Raw genomic sequence first — 20748 nt, 5'->3', positions numbered from 1 at the left:
TCAATTCAAGGTCGTCCACCGGGCACACATGGCGGTGGCCCGGATGAGTAAATTCTTTGGACTGGAGGACAAGTGTGCTAGATGCGCAGGAGGACCAGCGAACCCTGTCCACATGTTCTGGGCATGTCCAAAATTTAGGAGATGCTGGGAGGGTTTTGCGGACTTCATGTCCCAGGTTTTGAAAACAAGGGTGGCGATGAGTCCAGAGGTGGCAATTTTGGGGGTTTTGGAAGACCCGGAGTCCAGGAGGAGAAAGAGGCCGACGCCTTGGCCTTTGCTTCCCTGGTAGCCAGGCGACGAATACTGCTGGCATGGAGGGACTCAAAGCACCCAAAGGCCGAAATATAACTTTCGGACATGGCAAGCTTTCTCGGTTTGGAAAAAATTAAGTTTGCCTTAAGAGGATCAATGACAAGGTTCGCCCGAAGGTGGCAACCATTTATCGACTTCTTTGCGGAGAATTAAACGTCAGCGGGCCGGGGGGGGGGGGGGGGGGGGGGGGGGTGTGGTGAGTAGAGTAGAGTAGGGGGATAAATAGGCGGGTGTTTGTGAGAGATGACTTGTTTTTTTGCACTATGTTTCTAGTGATAATGGCACATTACTGTACACTGTGGCTGTTTACAATGCCAAAAATACCTCAATAAAATTGTTCATTAAAAAAAAATGAGAAGGCAGATTATTAGCTGAATGGCCATAAATTACGAGGGGAATGTGCATTGAGACCTGGGTGTCCTCGTACACTGGTCACTGAAGGAAAGCATGCAGCTGTAGCAGGCGGTAAAGAAGGCAAATGGTATGCTGGTCTTCATTGCGAGCGGATTTGAATACAGGAGCAGGGATATCTTGCTGCAATTATATAGGGCCTTAGTGAGGCAGTACCTGGAATATTGTGTGCAGTTTCGGTCTCCTTAGGAAGGATGTTCTTGCTCCAGAGGGAGTGCAGCAAAGGTTTACCAGACTGATTCCTGGGATGGTGGGACTGACGGACGAGAGATTGAATCAGTTAGGATTGTATTCGCTGGAGTTCAGAAGAATGGGGGGTCTCATAGAAACCTATAATATTCTAACAGGACTTGACAGGGTAGATGCAGGAAAGATTTTCCCGATGGTGGGAGTGTACAGAACCAGAGGTCGCAGTCTGAGGATAGGGGGTAAACCATTTAGGACAGAGATGAGTAATTTCTTCAACCAGAGAGTGGTGAGCCTGTGGAATTTGTTACCACAGGAAATAGTTGAGGCCAATACATTGTATGTTTTCAAGAAGCAGATGGATATAGCATTGAAGGCGAAGGGGATCAAAGGATATGGAGGGGAAAGCGGGATTAGGCTATGGAGTTGGATGGTAAGCCATGATCATAATGAATGGCGGAGCAGGTGCAAAGGGCCAAATGGTCTCATCCTGCTCCTATTTTCTATGTAATCCCTTCCCACACTAAGAGCAGGTGAATGGCTTCTCCCCAGTGTGAACTCGCTGATGTCTCTGCAGGTTGGATAACAGTGTGAATCCTTTCCCACAGAGGGAGCAGGTGAATGGCCTCTCCCCAGTGTGAACTTGCTGATGTTTCCGCAGGGTGGATGAATCAATAAATCCCTTCCCACACTTAGAGCAGATGAACGGCCTCTCTCCAGTGTGAACTCGCTGGTGTCTCTGCAGGGTGGATGAATCAATAAATCCGTTCCCACACTGAGAGCAGGTGAACGGCCTCTCCCCAGTGTGAACTCGCTGGTGTGTCTGCAGGGTGGATAACTGAGCGAATCCCTTCTCACACTGAGAGCAGGTGAACGGCCTCTCCCCAGTGTGAATTCGCTGGTGTGCCTGCAGGGTGGATAACCGAGTGAATCCCTTCTCACACCGAGAGCAGGTGAATGGCCTCTCCCCTGTGTGAACCCGCTGGTGTGACTGCAGGGTGGATAACTGAGTAAATCCCTTCTCACACTGAGAGCAGGTGAACGGCCTCTCCCCAGTGTGATTGCGGCGATGAATCTCCAGCAGAGATGGGACTCTGTATCCCTTCCCACAGTCTCCACATTTCCACGGTTTCTCCATGTTCTGGGTCTCGTGTCTCTCCAGATTGGACAGTCAGCGGAAGCCTTGTCTGCACGCAGACCATGTGCACTGTCTCTCCTCACTGTGAATAGTGTGATGTTTTTTCAGGCTGTGTCACACCTTGAAGCTCTTTCCACAGTCAGTTCACTGGAACACTCTCACTCGGGTGTGTGCTGTGTGGGTCTCGGTGCTTTTCCAGTCACACTGATGTTTCCACAGTCAGTTCACTGGAACACTCTCACTCGGGTGTGTGTTGTGTGGGTCTCGGTGCTTTTCCAGTCACACTGATGTTTCCACAGTCAGTTCACTGGAACACTCTCACTCGGGTGTGTTGTTTGGGTCTCGGTGCTTTTCTAGTCACACTGATGTTTCCACAGTCAGCTCATTGGAACACTCTCACTCGGGTGTGTGTTGTGTGGGTCTTGGTGCTTTTCCCATCACACTCACATTTAAAATGTTTTGAAGCTGATAGATCAGACAAACATTTCTCCTTCTCGCCGATGATATTCAGATCAGAAGGAATCGAGTGAGTTTGTCACATCGAGACGTGATATTTGATATTTCTGTCTATAATTCCTCCTCTTCCAATATCCTTTAAATACAATTTACAAAAGTCATCATTGTTAGTACGGGATAGAAATTCAGAACAGACGGTTCTAGTTCCGATGGAACATTATTTCCTCTCTCGCTCTCCAAAAGCTGTAAATCTCCGTCCCACACAATCTCCCTCCATTCTCACTCTGCTGTATCTAATATTCACCCTCCCAATTCTCCTGAAGGTGCTGATTCATGTTGATTGACAGATCCAAGCTCAGCTCACTGCTTCCTGACCAGGACACAGAGATTACGTGACACCACTGTTTAAAAAAGGAGGTAGGCAGAAAGCGGGTAATTATAGGCCAGTGAGCTTAACTTCGGTAGTAGGGAAGATGCTGGAATCTATCATCAAGGAAGAAATAGCGAGGCATCTGGATGGAAATTGTCCCATTGGGCAAACGCAGCATGGGTTCATAAAGGGCAGATCTTGCCTAACTAATTTAGTGGAATTTTTTGAGGACATTAACAGTGCGGTAGATAACGGGGAGCCAATGGATGTGGTATATCTGGATTTCTATAAAGCCTTTGACAAGGTGCCACACAAAAGGTTACTGCATAAGATAAAGATGCATGGCATTAAGGGGAAAGTAGTAGCATGGATAGAGGATTGGTTAATTAATAGAAAGCAAAGAGTGGGGATTAATGGGTGTTTCTCTGGTTGGCAATCAGTAGCTAGTGGTGTCCCTCAGGGATCAGTGTTGGGCCCACAACTGTTCACAATTTACATAGATGATTTGGAGTTGGGGACCAAGGGCAATGTGTCCATGTTTGCAGACGACACTAAGATAAGTGGTAAAGCAAAAAGTGCAGAGGATACTGGAAGTCTGCAGAGGGATTTGGATAGGCTAAGTGAATGGGCTAGGGTCTGGCAGATGGAATACAATGTTGACAAATGTGAGGTTATCCATTTTGGTAGGAATAACAGCAAAAGGGATTATTTAAATGATGAAATATTAAAACATGCTGCTGTGCAGAGAGACCTGGGTGTGCTAGTGCATGAGTCGCAAAAAGCTGGTTTACAGGTGCAACAGGTGATTAAGAAGGCAAATGGAATTTTGTCCTTCATTGCTAGAGGGATGGAGTTTAAGACTAGGGAGGTTCTGCTGCAATTGTATAAGGTGTTAGTGAGGCCACACCTGGAGTAGTTTGTTCAGATTTGGTCTCCTTACTTGAGAAAGGACGTACTGGCACTGGAGGGTGTGCAGAGGAGATTCACTAGGTTAATCCCAGATCTGAAGGGGTTGGATTACGAGGAGAGGCTGAGTAGACTGGGACTGTACCCGTTGGAATTTAGAAGGATGAGGGGGGATCTTATAGAAACATATAAGATTATGAAGGGAATAGACAGGATAGATGCGGGCAGGTTGTTTCCACTGGCGGGTGAAAGCAGAACTAGGGGGCACAGCCTCAAAATAAGGGGAAGCAGATTTAGGACTGAGTTTAGGAGGAACTTCTTCACCCAAAGGGTTGTGAATCTATGGAATTCCTTGCCCAGTGAAGCAGTAGAGGCTCCTTCATTAAATGTTTTTAAGATAAAGATAGATAGTTTTTTGAAGAATAAAGGGATTAAGGGTTATGGTGTTCGGGCAGGAAAGTGGAGCTGAGTCCACAAAAGATCAGCCATGATCTCATTGAATGGTGGAGCAGGCTCGAGCGGCCAGATGGCCTACTCCTGCTCCTAGTTCTTATGTTCTATTAGAATAGGAGCAAGAGTAGGCCATTCGGCCCACTGAGTCTGCTCAACCATTCAATGCGATCCTTGGCCGATCTACCCCAGCACCATTTTCCCACACAATCCCCATATCCCTCGATATCTTCAATATCTAGAAACCTACCAATATTTGTCTTGAACATCCCTGATGACTGAGGCTCCACATTCCTCTGGGGTAGAGAATTCCAAAGCTTCACCACATCCTCATCTCAGCTTTCTCTCTATTTTCCTACCTGTTGTCCATAACCCTTAACTCCATTGTCAATAAAATATCTGTCAAACTTGTGCTTTGATATGTTCAATGATCCCCAGATAGGGGCTGTTTAGCACAGGGCTAAATCACTGGCTTTGAAAGCAGACCAAGGCAGGCCGGTAGCACGGTTCAATTCCCGTACCAGCCTCCCCGAACAGGCGCTGGAATGTGGCGACTAGGGGCTTTTCACAGTAACTTAATTGAAGCCTACTTGTGACAAGAAGCGATTTTAATTTTAATTTTTCAGATACAACTGGTCCCTATGAAAGAGAAATCCAAAGACTAACAACCCTCTGAGGGAAGAGATGACTGGAAATCTATGACATAGCTGCAGTCTTATCATAGATTATCATAGAATTTACAGTGCAGAAGGAGGCCATTCGACCCATCGAGTCTGCACCGGCTCTTGGAAAGAGCACCCTACCCAAGGTCAACACCTCCACCCTATCCCCATAGCCCAGTAACCCCACCCAACACTAAGGACAATTTTGGACACTAAGGGCAATTTATCATGGCCAATCCACCTAACCATATATATATCAGAACAAATTTACTTTATTACAAACTGCAAATAATATATCTAATCTGTGCCATGTAACAACACGAGACATATCTCTGTCCATTATTAATTTACTGTCCCCTGAAATGTCAGCCATCTCCTGGGGAACCCACCCCTTTAATTGTGAACATCAGGAAAGAGACAAGCCTTTTTAAAAATAAATTTAGAACAACAAAGAACAAAGAACAGTGCAGCACAGGAACAGGCCCTTGGGCCCTCCAAGCCCGTGCCGACCATGCTGCCCGTCTAAACTAAAATCTTCTACACTTCCGGGGTCCGTATCCCTCTATTCCCATCCTCTTCATGTATTTGTCAAGATGCCCATTCAACGTCAATTATTTTTTTTCCAATTAAGGGGCAATTTAGCGTGGCCAATCCAGTTAGACATGGGGAGAATGTGCAGAGATGTGCAAACACCCCACGTATAGTGACCCGGGGCTGGGATCGAACCTGGTCCTCGGCACAGTGAGACGGCAGTGTTAACCACTGCACCACCATGCCACCAGTGACCACCCTTTTAGTCAGACAAATAAATGCGTCAACCTGTTAAGGAGATGTGTGGGAGGAGTTGGAAACACTTTGTGGAGCTGCAAATCTGCATGAGTTTTATCCCCCCCAATTATAATATAATAATCTTTATTGTCACACGTAATTAGCACTGCAATCAAGTTACTGTGAAAATCCCCTAGTCGCCACATTCCTGCCCCTGTTCAGGTACACTGAGAGAGATTTCAAAATGTCCAATTCACAACAGAAAGTCATCCCAAGGAGGAGGAAACATGCTAAAGGGGAGACAAGGCATCCATGGTTGAAGAGGGAAGTCAAGCACAGCAAATGAAACAGCAAACAATTTGGCGAGGATTAGTGGGAAGCCAGAGGATTGGGAAGCCTTTAAAAGCGATCAGAGGACAACTATAAAAGCAATAAAGGAAGATGAAATAGAAGTGCAAGCTAGCTAGTAATAAGTGAAGATATGAAGAGTTTTTTTCAATATATAAAAGGTAAGAGAGAGGCAAATATAGACATTGGACCATTGGAAAATGTGGCTGGAGAAGTAATAATAGGAAACAAAGAAATGGCAGAGCAACTGAACTTTTCATCAGTCTTCATGGTGGAAGACACGTGGGATGCCAGAGATCCAGGAGAATCAGGGGGCCGAGGTGGGTGCAGTGGCCATCACTAAGGAGAAGGTTCTGGGGAAAGGTCTGAAGGTAGATAAACCACTGGACCGGATGGGTTTAGAACCCCAGGGTTCTAAAAGAGATAGCTGAGGAAATTGTGGAGGCATTGGTGGTGATCTTTCAGAAATCACTGGAGGCAGGAAGGGTTCCAGAGGACTGGAAAGTGGCTAATGTAACACCGCTGTTTAAGAAGGGAGGAAGGCAGAAGATGGGAACTTCGAGGCCGGTTAGCCTGACTTCGGTCATTGCTAGGATTTTGGAGTCCGTTATTAAAGCTGAGATCGCGGAGTATTGGGAAGTACATGGTAAAATAGGACTGAGTCAGCACAGCTTTGTCAAAGGGAGGTCATGTCGAACAAGTCCGTTTGAGGAGGTAGCATGGAAGATAGACAAAGGAGAACCAGTGGACGTGATTTATTTAGATTTCCAGAAGGTCTTTGACAAGGTGCCGCACAGTAGACTGTTAAATATGTTAAGAGCCCATGGTGTTAAGGGTAAGATCCTGGCATAGATAGAGGATTGGCTGGCCGGCAGAAGGCAGAGAGTGGGGATAAAAGGGTCTTTTTCAGGATGGCAGCCGGTGACTAGTGGTGTGCCTCAGTGGTCTGTGCTGGGACCACAACTTTTTCCAATATACATTCATGATTTGGAAGAAGGAACTGAAAGCACTGTTGCTAAGTTTGCACATGATACAAAGATCTAAAGGGGGACAGTTAGTATTGAGGAAGCACGAGGGCTGCAGAAGGACTTGGACAAGCTAGGAGAGTGGGCAATGAAGTGGCAAATGAAATACAATGTGGAAAAGTGTGAGGTTATGCACTTTGGAAGAAGGAATTTAGGCATAGACTATTTTCTAAATGGGAAAATGTTTCGGAAATCAGAAGCACAAAGGTAATTGGAAGTCCTTGTTCATGATTCTCTTAAGATTAACGTACAGGTTCAGTCGGCAGTTAAGAAGGCAAATGCAATGTTAGCATTCATGTCAAGAGGGCCAGAATACAAGACGAGGGATGTGCTTCTGAGGCTGTATAAAGCTCTGGTCAAACCCCATCTGGAGTATTGTGAGCAGTTTTGGGCCCCGTATCTAAGGAAGGATGTGCTGGTCTTGGAAAGGTTCCAGTGGAGGTTCACAAGGATGATCCCGAGTGGCCTAATTCTGCTCCTATGTCTTATGGTCTAATCTCCTGTAAAAGGAGTTTCCAAAATCCATCGCAGTCAGTCCTCCTCCTGCTCCCTGGTCCAGGATGACCGCTCATACCCCCCGCTGCACACTGACCCTCGTTGTCATCAGCAGTCCCTTGATTTGAGGGCAATGTCTACTCACGTGTTGTGAGCTTCTGCCTTGGGTCTTCATGTGACTCATAGAATTTTCAGTGCAGAAGGAGGCCATTTGGCCCATCGAGTCTGCACCGGCTCTTGGAAAGAGCATCCTACCCAATGTATGTCCCTGTCAGGCAGGGAAGAGATGGTCGAGTGAGGGAACCATGGTTGACAAGAGAGGTTGAATGTCTTGTTAAGAGGAAAAAGGAGACTTATGTAAGGCTGAGGAAACAAGGTTCAGACAGGGCATTGGAGGGATACAAGATAGCCAGGAGGGAACTGAAGAAAGGGATTAGGAGAGCTAAGAGAGGGCATGAACAATCTTTGGCGGGTAGGATCAAGGAAAACCCCAAGGCCTTTTACACATATGTGAGAAATATGAGAATGACTAGAGCGAGTGTAGGTCCGATCAAGGACAGTAGCGGGAGATTGTGTATTGAGTCTGAAGTGATAGGAGAGGTCTTGAACGAGTACTTTTCTTCTGTATTTACAAATGAGAGGGGCCATATTGTTGGAGAGGACAGTGTGAAACAGATTGGGAAGCTTGAGGAAATACTTGTTAGGAAGATGTGTTGGGCATTTTGAAAAACCTGAGGATAGACAAGTCCCCCGGGCCTGACGGGATATATCCAAGGATTCTATGGGAAGCAAGAGATGAAATTGCAGAGCCGTTGGCAATGATCTTTTCGTCCTCACTGTCAACAGGGGTGGGACCAGGGGATTGGAGAGTGGCGAATGTCGTGCCCCTGTTCAAAAAAGGGACTAGGGATAACCCTGGGAATTACAGGTCAGTTAGTCTTACTTCGGTGGTAGGCAAAGTAATGGAAAGGGTACTGAAGGATAGGATTTCTGAGAATCTGGAAAGACACTGCTTGATTAGGGATAGTCAGCACGGATTTGTGAGGGGTAGGTCTTGCCTTACAAGTCTTATTGAATTCTTTGAGGAGGTGACCAAGCATGTGGATGAAGGTAAAGCAGTGGATGTAGTGTACATGGATTTTCGTAAGGCATTTGATAAGGTTCCCCATGGTAGGCTTCTGCAGAAAGTAAGAAGCAATGGGATAGTGGGAAATTTGGCCAGTTGGATAACAAACTGGCTAACCGATAGAAGTCAGAGAGTGGTGGTGGATGGCAAATATTCAGCCTGGATCCCAGTTACCAGTGGCATACCGCAGGGATCAGTTCTGGGTCCTCTGCTGTTTGTGATTTTCATTAATGACTTGGATGAGGGACTTGAAGGGTGGGTCAGTAAATTTGCAGACGATACGAAGATTGGTGGAGTTGTGGATAGTGAGGAGGGCTGTTGTCGGCTGCAAAGAGACATAGATAGGATGCAGAGCTGGGCTGAGAAGTGGCAGATGGAGTTTAACCCTGAAAAGTGTGAGGTTGTCCATTTTGGAAGGACAAAAATGAATGCGGAATACAGGGTTAACGGTAGAGTTCTTGGCAATGTGGAGGAGCAGAGAGATCTTGGGGTCTATGTTCATACATCTTTGAAAGTTGCCACTCAAGTGGATAGAGCTGTGAAGGAGGCCTATGGTGTGCTCGCGTTCATTAACAGAGGGATTGAATTTAAGAGCCGTGAGGTGATGATGCAGCTGTACAAAACTTTGGTAAGCCCACATTTGGAGTACTGTGTACAGTTCTGGTCGCCTCATTTTAGGAAGGATGTGGAAGCTTTGGAAAAGGTGCAAAGAAGATTTACCAGGATGTTGCCTGGAATGGAGAGTAGGTCTTACGAGGAAAGGTTGAGGGTGCTAGGCCCTTTCTCATTAGAACGGAGAAGGATGAGGGGCGACTTGATAGAGGTTTATAAGATGATCAGGGGAATAGAGAGTCAGAGACTTTTTCCCCGGGTGGAACAAACCATTACAAGGGGACATAAATTTAAGGTGAAAGGTGGAAGATATAGGAGGGATATCAGAGGTAGGTTCTTTACCCAGAGAGTAGTGGGGGCATGGAATGCACTGCCTGTGGAAGTAGTTGAGTCAGAAACATTAGGGACCTTCAAGCTGCTATTGGATAGGTGCATGGATTACGGTAAAATGATACAGTGTAGGTTTATTTGTTCTCAAGGGCAGCACGGTAGCATTGTGGATAGCACAATTGCTTCACAGCTCCAGGTTCCCAGGTTCGATTCCGGCTCGGATCACTGTCTGTGCAGAGTCTGCACATCCTCCCCGTGTCTGCGTGGGTTTCCTCCGGGTGCTCCGGTTTCCTCCCACAGTCCAAAGGTGGATTGGCCATGATAAATTGCCCCTAAGTGTCCAAAATTGCCCTTGGTGTTGGGTGGAGGTGTTGAGTTTGGGTAGGGTGCTCTTTCCAAGAGCCGGTGCAGACTCAAAGGGCCGAATGGCCTCCTTCTGCACTGTAAATTCAATGATAATCTATGATTAATCTAGGACAAAGGTTCGGCACAACATCGTGGGCCGAAGGGCCTGTTCTGTGCTGTATTTTCTATGTTCTATGTTCAAGCCCACACCACCCTATCCCCATAACCCAGTAACCCCACTCAACCAACCTTAAGGGCAATTTTGGACACTAAGGGCAATTTAGCATGGCCAATCCACCTAACCTGCACATCTTTGGACTGTGGGAGGAAACCCGAGCACCCGGAGGAAACCCACGCAGACATGGGGAGAACGTGCAGACTCCGCACAGAGTGTCCCAGCCAGGAATCAAACCTGGGACTCTGGAGCTGTGAAGCAATTGTGCTAACCACTATGCTACTGTGCTGCTCAACAGAGCCGCAGTGCTTTGGACACATGGAACAGGATATCTAATAAGACAGTAATGTCTGGAGGACAGGATTGGCTTCCTTTTCTTTCCATCTCTGCCACCGCTTCGCATCAATAAGACATTGGGACTCAAAGACTAATCCAGTTTGATGGACAAGTTGTCTCCATTCTGAACAATGGGGAATAAGCTCCTCCCACTCATTGAAACATCGCCCGCGACAGAAATGACAAACGCGCATGCGCCCTGATACACATTAAAGATGGCGGCCGTTAACCCGAGCCGAACGTGAAGAGCTGCAGCCCCGCTCGGTACAAATTGGGTCCCGTAAACGTTTGCGAGGTTTGCCATTGCAACAGCTTTACACAACGTTTCCGCCCACTCCCGCTTTCTCTCGCTGCCTCTATACTGTTAAACGCCTCTTACCAATTTCGGATCTGAAGAAAAGTTGCTTCTCCTTCGCCATTACCCACACTGCGCATGCTTCAATCACAGCGGGCCCCGCCCCTCATTCACTCCGATTGGTTGGAGGACCAGCCGCTTTCGGTCGGGAAATTCCGTTCCGCCCCTCCTTTTCCTATTGGTCGGGAGCTACCGTCAATCACCCGGGCATTGTGACGGTTACAGATGGTGAGAGTGGCCACAGGCTCAGGTCGCTGATAGTCCAATAATAACAGTGGGAGTCTCAGTGGGACAATCAGACAATAATAGTGGAGATGGGGCCCAGAGGATAAACAGCAACGGATTCATTCACTTTGAGAGTAACAAACACAGTGTCTGTTCCCATAATAAAAGTCAGGCTGCAGTGTGTGTGAGTGAACACATCTGTGTCTGCACAGATTTCCTGCCGCTCCTCTTGTTTCCTCCCTCACCGTCCAAAGATGTGCAGGTGAGGTGGACTGTTATGCTAAATTGTCCCTGGGAGCGGTTATGAGGATAGGGTGGGAGATTGGCCCAGATTGGGTGATCTTTCAGAGGGGCGGTGCAGACTCGATGGGCCAAATGGCCTCCTGCACTGTAGCAATTCTATGATCATTGAATCCAAAGTCCCACCCTATCCTCATAACCCCTCCCAGGGACAATTTAGCATAGCCAATCCACCTAACCTGCACATCTTTGTACTGTGTGGGAGGAAAGAAGAGCACCAACAGGAAATCTGTGCAGACACAGCAAGAATGTACAAACTCCACACAGTGACCCAAGGTCAGGATTGAACCCAGGCGCTGTAAGGTAACAGTGCTATCCACTATGCCACCCCTGTTACTTTGTCACAGTTATTAGACAATAAGCTGCCTGTTATTCCTATTCTGGTGTGTGTTACTCTGTTACTATTATTATTAGACAATAAAAGGAGGACAAGGTGGAAAGGAAGAAGGTGGAAAGGAGCAAAAATGTTGTGTTGTGGTGTCACTGGGAGGTGTGTGATAAAATAGGAATGGAAACGTCATGACAGAGCCACGTGTGACTGACTCTACCTGACTGAGAGCAATGAGGACATGTGGAATTCCAGAGATTTCTGATATCTGAGGTCACAGAATCCCGACAGTGCAGAAAGAGGCTATTCGGCCCATCGAGACTTCAGTGACCCTCTGAAAGTGTGTGCCACCCAAACCCACTTCCCTGTAACCCCTTAACCTGACGTACACATCCCAGGACACAAAGGGGCAATTTTGCATAGCCAACCCGCCTGACCTTCACACCTTTGAACTGTGGGAAGAAACCGGAGCACCAGAGGAAACCCACGCAGAGACCGGGAGAAAGTGAGAACTCCACACAGTCACGTGAGGCTGGAATTGAACCCGGGTCCCTCGCGCTATGAGGCAGCAGTGCTAACCACTGTGCACCGCCCACTGCCTGATATGATTATCCCTCTCAAAAGCCCATTTATAACCATTATTTCTAGGGTCTTACATCAATCACTTATTCAACTGTCCATTAGTCAGGAATAGATATTCAAGTGAAAACCTCATTTTCCATCGGATGTCCATGAAGCCAGGTTGTGGCTCATAGCTTGCTCGGACGTCCTGTTTAATCTTTACATAGGCAGCTGGTTTACATGTTGGACTTGAGATCACAAATACACCAAGATTGTCTTGTTTCAGGCCCTGTGCAAGCCACATGTCCTTGGCAGAGACAACAGGCTAACACTGCCCTGTATTTGTCAATCCTGAAAATGTTCCCAATGGGAGGAAGAGAGACTGAAATAGTCCTATAATAGTCAACACATTTCAGAAGAATTTATTGTGTTATTCGACACTAATTTTTTTACAGATCTCCCCAACCCGAGAATATCCTTATTAACTTCTCACAACTAATTTCTGGCGTCGCAATTTTAAGCTATTTCAATGCATGTTTTCTTGATTACATAGCATAGATAACTTAGTAATGCCACGAGAATGATCAGAATCAGCAACACAATCGCTTCAGCTGCGACCAATAATAAATGTAAAACCTTTTGATAGAAAAATATGATAAGTATCAACTTAGATTCATCCTCCCCACCTGCAGGTCATCTCACACAATTCCAAATTACTGGCACGTTGTAAATATATCTGGTTCAAACAAACTTCATACACAGACTTTAAAGATTCTCCAGCTGTCTGTTGGGGCAGCATGGCAGCACAGTGGTTAGCACTGCTGCCTCATAGCAGCAGGGACCCAGATTCGATTCCGACCTCGGGAAACTGTCTCTGAGGAGTGTGCACTTTCTCCCCGTGTGCGCGTGGGTTTCCTCCGGGTGCTTCAGTTTCCTCCCACAGCCCAAGATGTGCAGGTTAGGTGAATTGGTCATGCTAAATTGCCCCTTCGTGTGGGGTTATCTATAAGCCCCGGATCGTCTGTTTTCTCTGTCAGACTATCTATCAGTCGTTTCCGGTAATATATCAATGGCATTGTCTACCCCAGGCTTCACTCAGGAATGTCTCAATTCACGTTTAACTGTGCCTGTGATACCACTCCTAACACCACTTGTAGCATTCAGGTCCACAAGTCACAGAATATTCTAAAAGGGGGTTGAGCTCAGAAGTGATTTTAAAGTAGTTTATTGAGAAATAACAGTTTAAATATGATTCAGCAGTTAAATGGTCAGGAAAACACATGACCCAAGACAGGTGATAATAGTAAACCCGTCTCAGAAACACAGAATAACGGTGCAGAAGAGGCCCTTCAGTCCATCGAGTCTGACCCATCGCATGAGAAACATCTGACCTGCCGACCTAATCCCATTTACCAGCGCTTGGCCCATAGCCTTGAATGTTATGTCGTGCCAGTCTTCATCCAGGTACTTTTGAGGCAATCCTCATCTACCACCCTCCCAGGCAGTGCATTCCAGACCGTCACCATCCTCTGGGTAAAAATGTTTTTCCTCAAATCCCCATTAAGCCTCCTGCCTCTCACCTTGAACCTGTGTCCTCTCGTAACTAACCCTTCAACTGGAACAGCTGTTCCGTATCCACTCTGTCCACGGTCCTCATAATCTTGTACACCTCCATCAGGTCACCCCTGTCTTCTCTGCCCCAGCGAAAACAACCCAGGCCTAGCCACCCTCACTTCATAACTTAAATGTTCCACCCCAGGCAACATTCTGGTGAATCACCTCTGCACTCGCTCCAGTGCAATTACATCCTTCCTATAATGTGACAACCAGAATGGCAGTACTCCAGCTGCGGCCTCACCAAAGTTCTGTACAGCTCCAATATGGCCTCCCTGCTTTTGTAATCTATGCCTCAATTGATAAAGGCAAGTGTTCCATCTGCCTTTTTCACCAGCCTATTAACCAACCTGGAGGACAAACGGACAGATGAGTGAGTTCTGGTCTCTGCAGCTGGTGACGGCATTCTCCTCTGAACGGTTAACTGGTGTGAGCCAGAGTGTTGTGTTGGGCTAAAGCCAGTATTGATCACTTAAAAATCTATTGCTCTCGAGAGCCTGTTTTAACATTCACACAGACAACTGCTTTAGGCTATGTGTCCTGAGATCCAATCATAGAATTTTGTTTACATAGAATTTCATAGATTTCATAGAATTTACAGTGCAGAAGGAGGCCATTCAGCCCATCGAGTCTGCACCGGCTCTTGGAAAGAGCATCCCACCCAAGGCCAACACCTCCACCCTATCCCCATAACCCAGCAACCCCACCCAACTCTAAGGGCAATTTTGGACACGAAGGGCAATTTATCATGGCCAATCCACCTAACCTGCACATCTTTGGGCTGTGGGAGGAAACCCACGCACACACAGGGAGGATGTGCAGACTCCGCACAGACAGTGACCCAAGCCGGAATCGAACCTGGGACCCTGAAGCTGTGAAGCAATTGTGCTATCCACAATGCTACCTTGCTGCCCCGTAATCGTATCAGGGTTACTTGTTTCAGGGCCCGTGCTAGAGATATGTCCTTGGCAGAGGGAACAGGTCTGTCCTGTGTTTGTCACCCAGCAAGCTGCTAGGGAAGCTTTCTTTATGAGAGTGAGCTATTTCTGTAATATTCCATAAATTGCAAAAGATATTATGCAGTTATTAGATAGCCATTTCTTATAGTTGTTACTTGGATTCAACTTGTCTCTATTCCCATGCCGAAGGATTTCTGAATCAGATTGGAGGATAGCATTTGGGAAAGCTCGATTCTCCACCAATTCCCAGTTCCAGTCTCGCTGGCCGATAACAGAGGTGTCTGTGTGTGTAATGTACAGGTCAGTAAGAATTGTCAGCAAGGATTAATCAGCAATTTCTAATTGGCGATGTTAATCAGCGGAATGTTCAGACATTCAATTGTAGAGTTTCACACAAAATCTCAATTTGAGATTGAAGTAAAAGTCCAGAATCTTGTTGCGAACTAATTTCTGATGAGAGTTCCTGGATTATGGGGAAAGATCACAGACAGCAGTTCCAGAAGGGACACTGCAGCCCCGAGAACACAATCAGCTATAGATCCAGAATAATAAACTCCAGGCCAGTTAAACAGTGGATTAACATTAGCAGAAACCCCAACTGTCAGAACTAATGTGATTCGGGCCAGTTGTCATTAACAGCAGCAATAACAGCAGAATCCAATCCCTGAGTCACTTGTGATGTCGCTGGTGTTTCAGTAGCTGGGATGAATCAATGAATCCCTTCCCACAATCGCAGCAGGTGAACGGCCTCTCCCCAGTGTGAACCCGTTCATGTCTCAGCAGTTGGCATGAATCTGTGAATCCCTTCCCACACATGGAGCAGGTGAATGGCCTCTCCCCAGTGTGAGCGTGCTGGTGTACAATGAGACTGCCTGAGTGCCTGAAGCTCCTTCCACAGTCAGGGCAGTTGAATGGTTTCTCCTTCGTGTGAACTCGCTGATGTTTCAGCAGAGTGGATGAAAGCCTAAAGCTCATTCCACAGGAGGTGCAGCTGAATGGTTTCTCCCCAGTGTGAACTCGCTGGTGTGCCACTAGGTTAGATGAATTAATGAATCCCTTCACACATACAGAGCAGGTGAATGGTCTCTCCCCGGTGTGAACTCGCCGGTGTAATGCTAGATTGTATGACTGAATGAATCCTTTCCCACAGACAGAGCAGGTGTACGGCCTCTCTCCAGTGTGAACTCGCTGGTGTAACGCTAGGTTGGATGACTGACTGAAATCTTTCCCACATAAAGAGCAGCTGAAGGGCCTCTCCCCTGTGTGGACACGTCAATGAGTTTCCAACTTGGATGGGCAAGTGAATGCCTTCCCACAGTCCCCACATATCCATGGTTTTTCTGAGGTGTCGGTGTCATCTTGTCTCTCCATGTTGGACATGAGCATGGTCTCTTCCTGCTGTGAATGGTGTGATGTTTTCTCAGGCTGTGCAACTGGTTAAACCTCTTTCCACAGTCAGTTTACGAGAACACTCTCGCTCAATGTGTGTCTGGGCCTCGATGCTTTTCCAGTCACACTAATGTTTGAAATATTTAACCACAGACAGAACAGATAAATATTTCTCTTTCCATATTCAGAGTCCGAAGATACCCAGGTCCTGTTGACTCTGAAGATCTTGAAGTTTGTTTTCTCTTTCCTGTCCACAAATCCTCTCCTAATATCCTGTAAAAGGAATTTACAAAGGTCACAATTGTCAGTCCTGGAAGAAATTCAGAATTAAGTTTTAGTTTCTATGGAACATTTTTCTGTCTTGTTCCCCCAAAGCTGTAAATCCCCATCCCATACACCCTCCTCCCTGGTCTGAAATCCAAATAAAGTGTCAGATTGTCATAGAATCTCACTCTTGTCATAGAATTTACAGTGCAGAAGGAGGCCATTCGGCCCATCGAGTCTGCACCGGTTCTTGGAAAGAGCACCCTACCCAAGGTCCACACCTCCACCCTATCTCCACAACCCAGTAACCCCACCCAACACTAAGGGCAATTTTGGACACTAAGGGCAATTTAGCATAGCCAATCCACCTAACCTGCACATCTTTGGACTGTGGGAGGAAACCAGGGCACCCGGAGGAAATCCACGCACACACGGGGAGGATGTGCAGACTCCACACAGACAGTGACCCAAGCCGGGATCGAACCTGGGACCCTGGAGCTGTGAATCAATTGTGCTATCCACAATGCTACGGTGCTTCCCTCTACAATGCTACCGTGCTGCCCTTGACTGTGTGGAGATTTAATGAGCAATCGTGAAGGTGGTTTCTCCAAACCTCCCAGGGTTTCCGTCCTTCTTTCTCTCCATCTCCAACTAAGTTAAACCTGATACTGTTCTCAGGGCCTATTCTGATTTCTGGTTGTCTTCCTGTTGCCTAATTAACTCAAATTAAATATTGAGGAAACTGAAGCCACTGTTTTCAGTCCCTACACCAATCTCCAATCCCAAGATACCGAATCCATCCCTCTCCCTGGTAACAATCCCATTGCAATCTCAGTGTCACATTTGATCCCAAGATGAGTTTCTGTTCTCCTATCACTAAGACTGCCTGTTTCCACTTACACTACAGCACCTGGTCTCGCTTCTGACTCAACGCCTCTGGTGCTGAAACCCAAAATCATGCCTTCGTAAGCTCCAGACTCGGCTGTTCCAATACATTCCTGGCTGCTTGCCCACATTCTACCCCAGAAACCTGAAATGAAATGAAATTCGCTCATTGTCACAAGTAGGCTTCAAATGAAGTTACTGTGAAAAGCCCCTAGTCGCCACATTCCGGCGCCTGTTCGAGGAGGCTGGTATGGGAATTAAACCATGCTGCTGGCCTGCCTTGGTCTGCTTTAAAAGCCAGCTCTTTAGCCCTGTGCTAAACCAGCCCCGGACTTGAAACCATCTAAACGTCTGCTGTCTTAATTCACAGCCAGTTTCTTTCCTCTATCACCCCTGTGCTCTCTGACTTGCATTGGCACCCAGTCAATTCTCACCCTTGTTTTCAAATCCCTTCATGGCCTCATCTCTCCGTCTCTGGAATCTCCTACAGCCCCACAACCCTCCGAGATATCTGCGCTCCTCTAATCCTGGTCTCTTGCGCACTCCCTATTATAATTGCTCTGCCATTTGCGGCCATGTTTTCAGTTCCCTCGGCCCCAAGCACTGGATTCCCTCCCTGAACCTCCCCGTCTCCACCTCACTTTCCCCCTTTAAGACTCAATTTAAAACTTACCTCTTTAATCAGGTTTTTGGTCCCCCTGCCGAATATCTTTTTCATTGTCTGTGTGTCTCACTTTGTTTTATAATGTTCCTGTGAAGTTGACTGGGATGATTTATGATGTTCAAGGTGTTATATAAATAGAAGTTGTTGTTGTTGACTGTAACCCTGACCTCCTGTTTTACATCCCATTGGTTTCACAACAAACTCTATCTCTGATTATATTCCCGTGGATTTGGAGCCTTTCTAGAGACGGCGGCCGTTAACTCAGGCCTGTCACCGGGAGCAGGCCGCAGCTGTCCCCCCGCTCGATGCAAACCCGGGCCCGGAAACTTCTTATTGGGGTTTGAAGCCTCCACCGGGTTTCAGTGAAACCTCCCGGCCGCGTCCAGCATCGGCACTGCGCATGCCCCGGCTCACAATGCCTTGGGAATGATTGACGGGAGCTCTGGACCAATAGGAGGCAATGGGTGGGTTAGGGGGCCCGAAAGGTCGCGGCTGGTCTTCCAACCAATCGGAGTGAATGAGGGGCGGGGCTGAGCCCGGATGTCCCTTGTTACAAACTGCAGCATGCGCAGTGCCATTCATGGATTGAGGAGGTTGTGTTGAAAGTTTTGGCTGTGAGGTACCACCGGGTGAGTCCTGAGGGAGGAATGGGGCGGGAGGCTTCATAACCACCCCCCCCCCCCCCGCACAGGCCTGAAACCCCCAATACGAAACTGAGATGCGGCATTTGAACCGGCGAAAGCTGCTCGGGCTTTTCCCGGAAACAGGCCCGAGTTAACGGACGCCATTTTCTCGGGAGACTGTGTTTGGCCTGGCGCATGCGCATACATTGAGCCCAAGGTTCTGCCCCATCCATTCATTCTGATTGGTTGGAGGATCAGCCGCTTGCGTTCGGTCATCCAGCTTCGCCCCCTCTTCCAATTGGTCGCTACCTGCCGTCAATCAGTCCCGGGCATTGTGAGTTGGAGTAAACCCTTCAGAATAAATCTCCACTCCCTGGTTTGCAGCTGCGGAGCTTGTTTGCTTCACACGCGACCTTCATGGTGGAACAGCCCGGAGTGGGCGGGGCTTCAGGGTTCGAGTCACCAGGAGAGAAAATGGTGAATAATTGGTTTTATTGTCAAATTTTGTTTTCTATTCATTCACGGGATGTGGGTGTCGCTGGCTGGGCCAGCATTCACTGCCCATCCCTAATTGCCCTTGAACTGAGGGCATCTCAGGGCATTTTAAGAGTCAGCCAGTTTACTGTGGATCTGGAGTCACATGTAGGCCAGACCAGGTAAGGATAGAAGATTTCCTTCACTGAAGGACATGAGTGAACCAGATGGGTCTTTGCAACAATCGACAATTGTTTCATGGTCATCAGTAGACCTTCAATCAATTCAAATTTTACCTTCTGCCTTGGTGAGATTCATGCCTGGGTCTCTTGAAAATCATTATCACAGTAAAAAAGATTTTTGTGTCTCTGAAAAAAGTAGTTGCCTCCGAGGGCCTCTCCTTACGTACAAACTAGGAGCCGGCCCCTCACGCCTGCTCCTTACATACAAACTAGGAGTCGGCATCTCGAGCCTGCTCCTTTCACACAAACTAGGAGTCGGCCCCTCGAGCCTGCTCCTTATATACAAACTAGGAGTCGGCCCCTCGAGCCGGGTCCTTACACACAAACTAGGAGTCGGCGTCTCGAGCCTGCTCCTTTCACACAAACTAGGAGTCAGCCCCTCGAGTCTGCTCCTTACACACAAACTAGGAGTCGGCCTCTCGAGCCTGCTCCTTACACACAAACTAGGAGTCGGCCCCTCAATACTGCTCCATTATTCAATAATTTTAACCTCAACTCCACATTCCTGCCGACCCTGATGACCTTTCTTATCGAGAATCTATCCAATTCTGCCTCAAAAATATTGACGGACTCTACTTCCGCTGCCTTTTAAGGACGGACGTTCCAAAGTCATAGAATCCCTACAGTGCAGAAGGAGCCCATTCAGCCCATCAGATCTGCACCAACCCTCTGAAAGAGCACCCCACCAAAGCCCACCCCATCCCACCCACTTCATCCTCATAACCCCACGCAACGTCCACATCCTTGGAGACGAAAGAGCAATTTAGCATGGCCAATCCACCTAACCTGGCCAATCCATCTAACCTGCTCATCTTTGAACTGTGAGGAAAAAACCAGAGTACCCGGAGGAAACCCACGTAGACATGGGGAGAACTTGCAAACTCCACACAGTCACCCAGGGTCGGAATTGAACCTGGGTCCCTGGTGCGGTGAGGCATCAGTGCTAACCACTGTGCCACTCCCTATCTTACAACCCTCAGGAGAAAAAAATATCCTTGTCCCCATCTGAAATAGGTGACCCCTTATTTTGCAATAGCGACCCCCTTGTTTAGATTCTCCCACAAGAGGAAACAACCTCTCCACATCCACCCTGTCAAAACCCCTCAGGATCTTATATAGTTCAATCCAGGTTTTACCCCAAACTTTAAATCAGTGTCCCAACTGCTTGTACGACCAGTGAATGGAAAAAAGAGTTTCTTTGTCCACCTGATGGAAATCTGGCATAATCTTGTGTCCCTGAATCAAATGTCCCCTCAACCTCCTTTGCTGGAACCATTCTGGTAAATCTCCTCTGCACCTTCTCACGAACCTTCACATCCTTCCTGAAGAGTGGTGGCCAGAGCTTTATAAAGATTTATAGAATAGAATTAGAACCATAGAATTTCTACAGTGCAGAAGGCCATTTGGCCCATCG

The 20748-nt window shown here is 47.4% G+C and overlaps 1 protein-coding gene and 1 pseudogene across 1 annotated transcript in view; one reads left to right on the top strand and one right to left on the bottom strand.

Annotated features, from left to right (window-relative positions):
* Positions 1 to 505: 505 nt before the first annotated feature.
* Positions 506 to 18635, bottom strand: LOC140417811 (uncharacterized; annotated as a pseudogene).
* Positions 18636 to 18774: 139 nt separating this feature from the next.
* Positions 18775 to 20748, top strand: part of LOC140417810 (uncharacterized) — a 37632-nt gene continuing 35658 nt past the window's right edge. The window contains exon 1 of the mRNA XM_072501265.1: positions 18775 to 19399. Coding sequence (XP_072357366.1) covers positions 19307 to 19399 — 93 coding nt within the window. The 5' untranslated portion in view covers positions 18775 to 19306. The remainder of the gene's footprint in view (positions 19400 to 20748) is intronic.

This window comes from Scyliorhinus torazame, chromosome 5, assembly GCF_047496885.1.
Source record: "Scyliorhinus torazame isolate Kashiwa2021f chromosome 5, sScyTor2.1, whole genome shotgun sequence".
NCBI classification, from domain to species: Eukaryota; Metazoa; Chordata; class Chondrichthyes; order Carcharhiniformes; family Scyliorhinidae; genus Scyliorhinus; species Scyliorhinus torazame.
The sequence above is the reverse complement of the archived record's forward strand: the minus strand, read 5'-3'. Positions and strand labels throughout refer to the sequence as shown.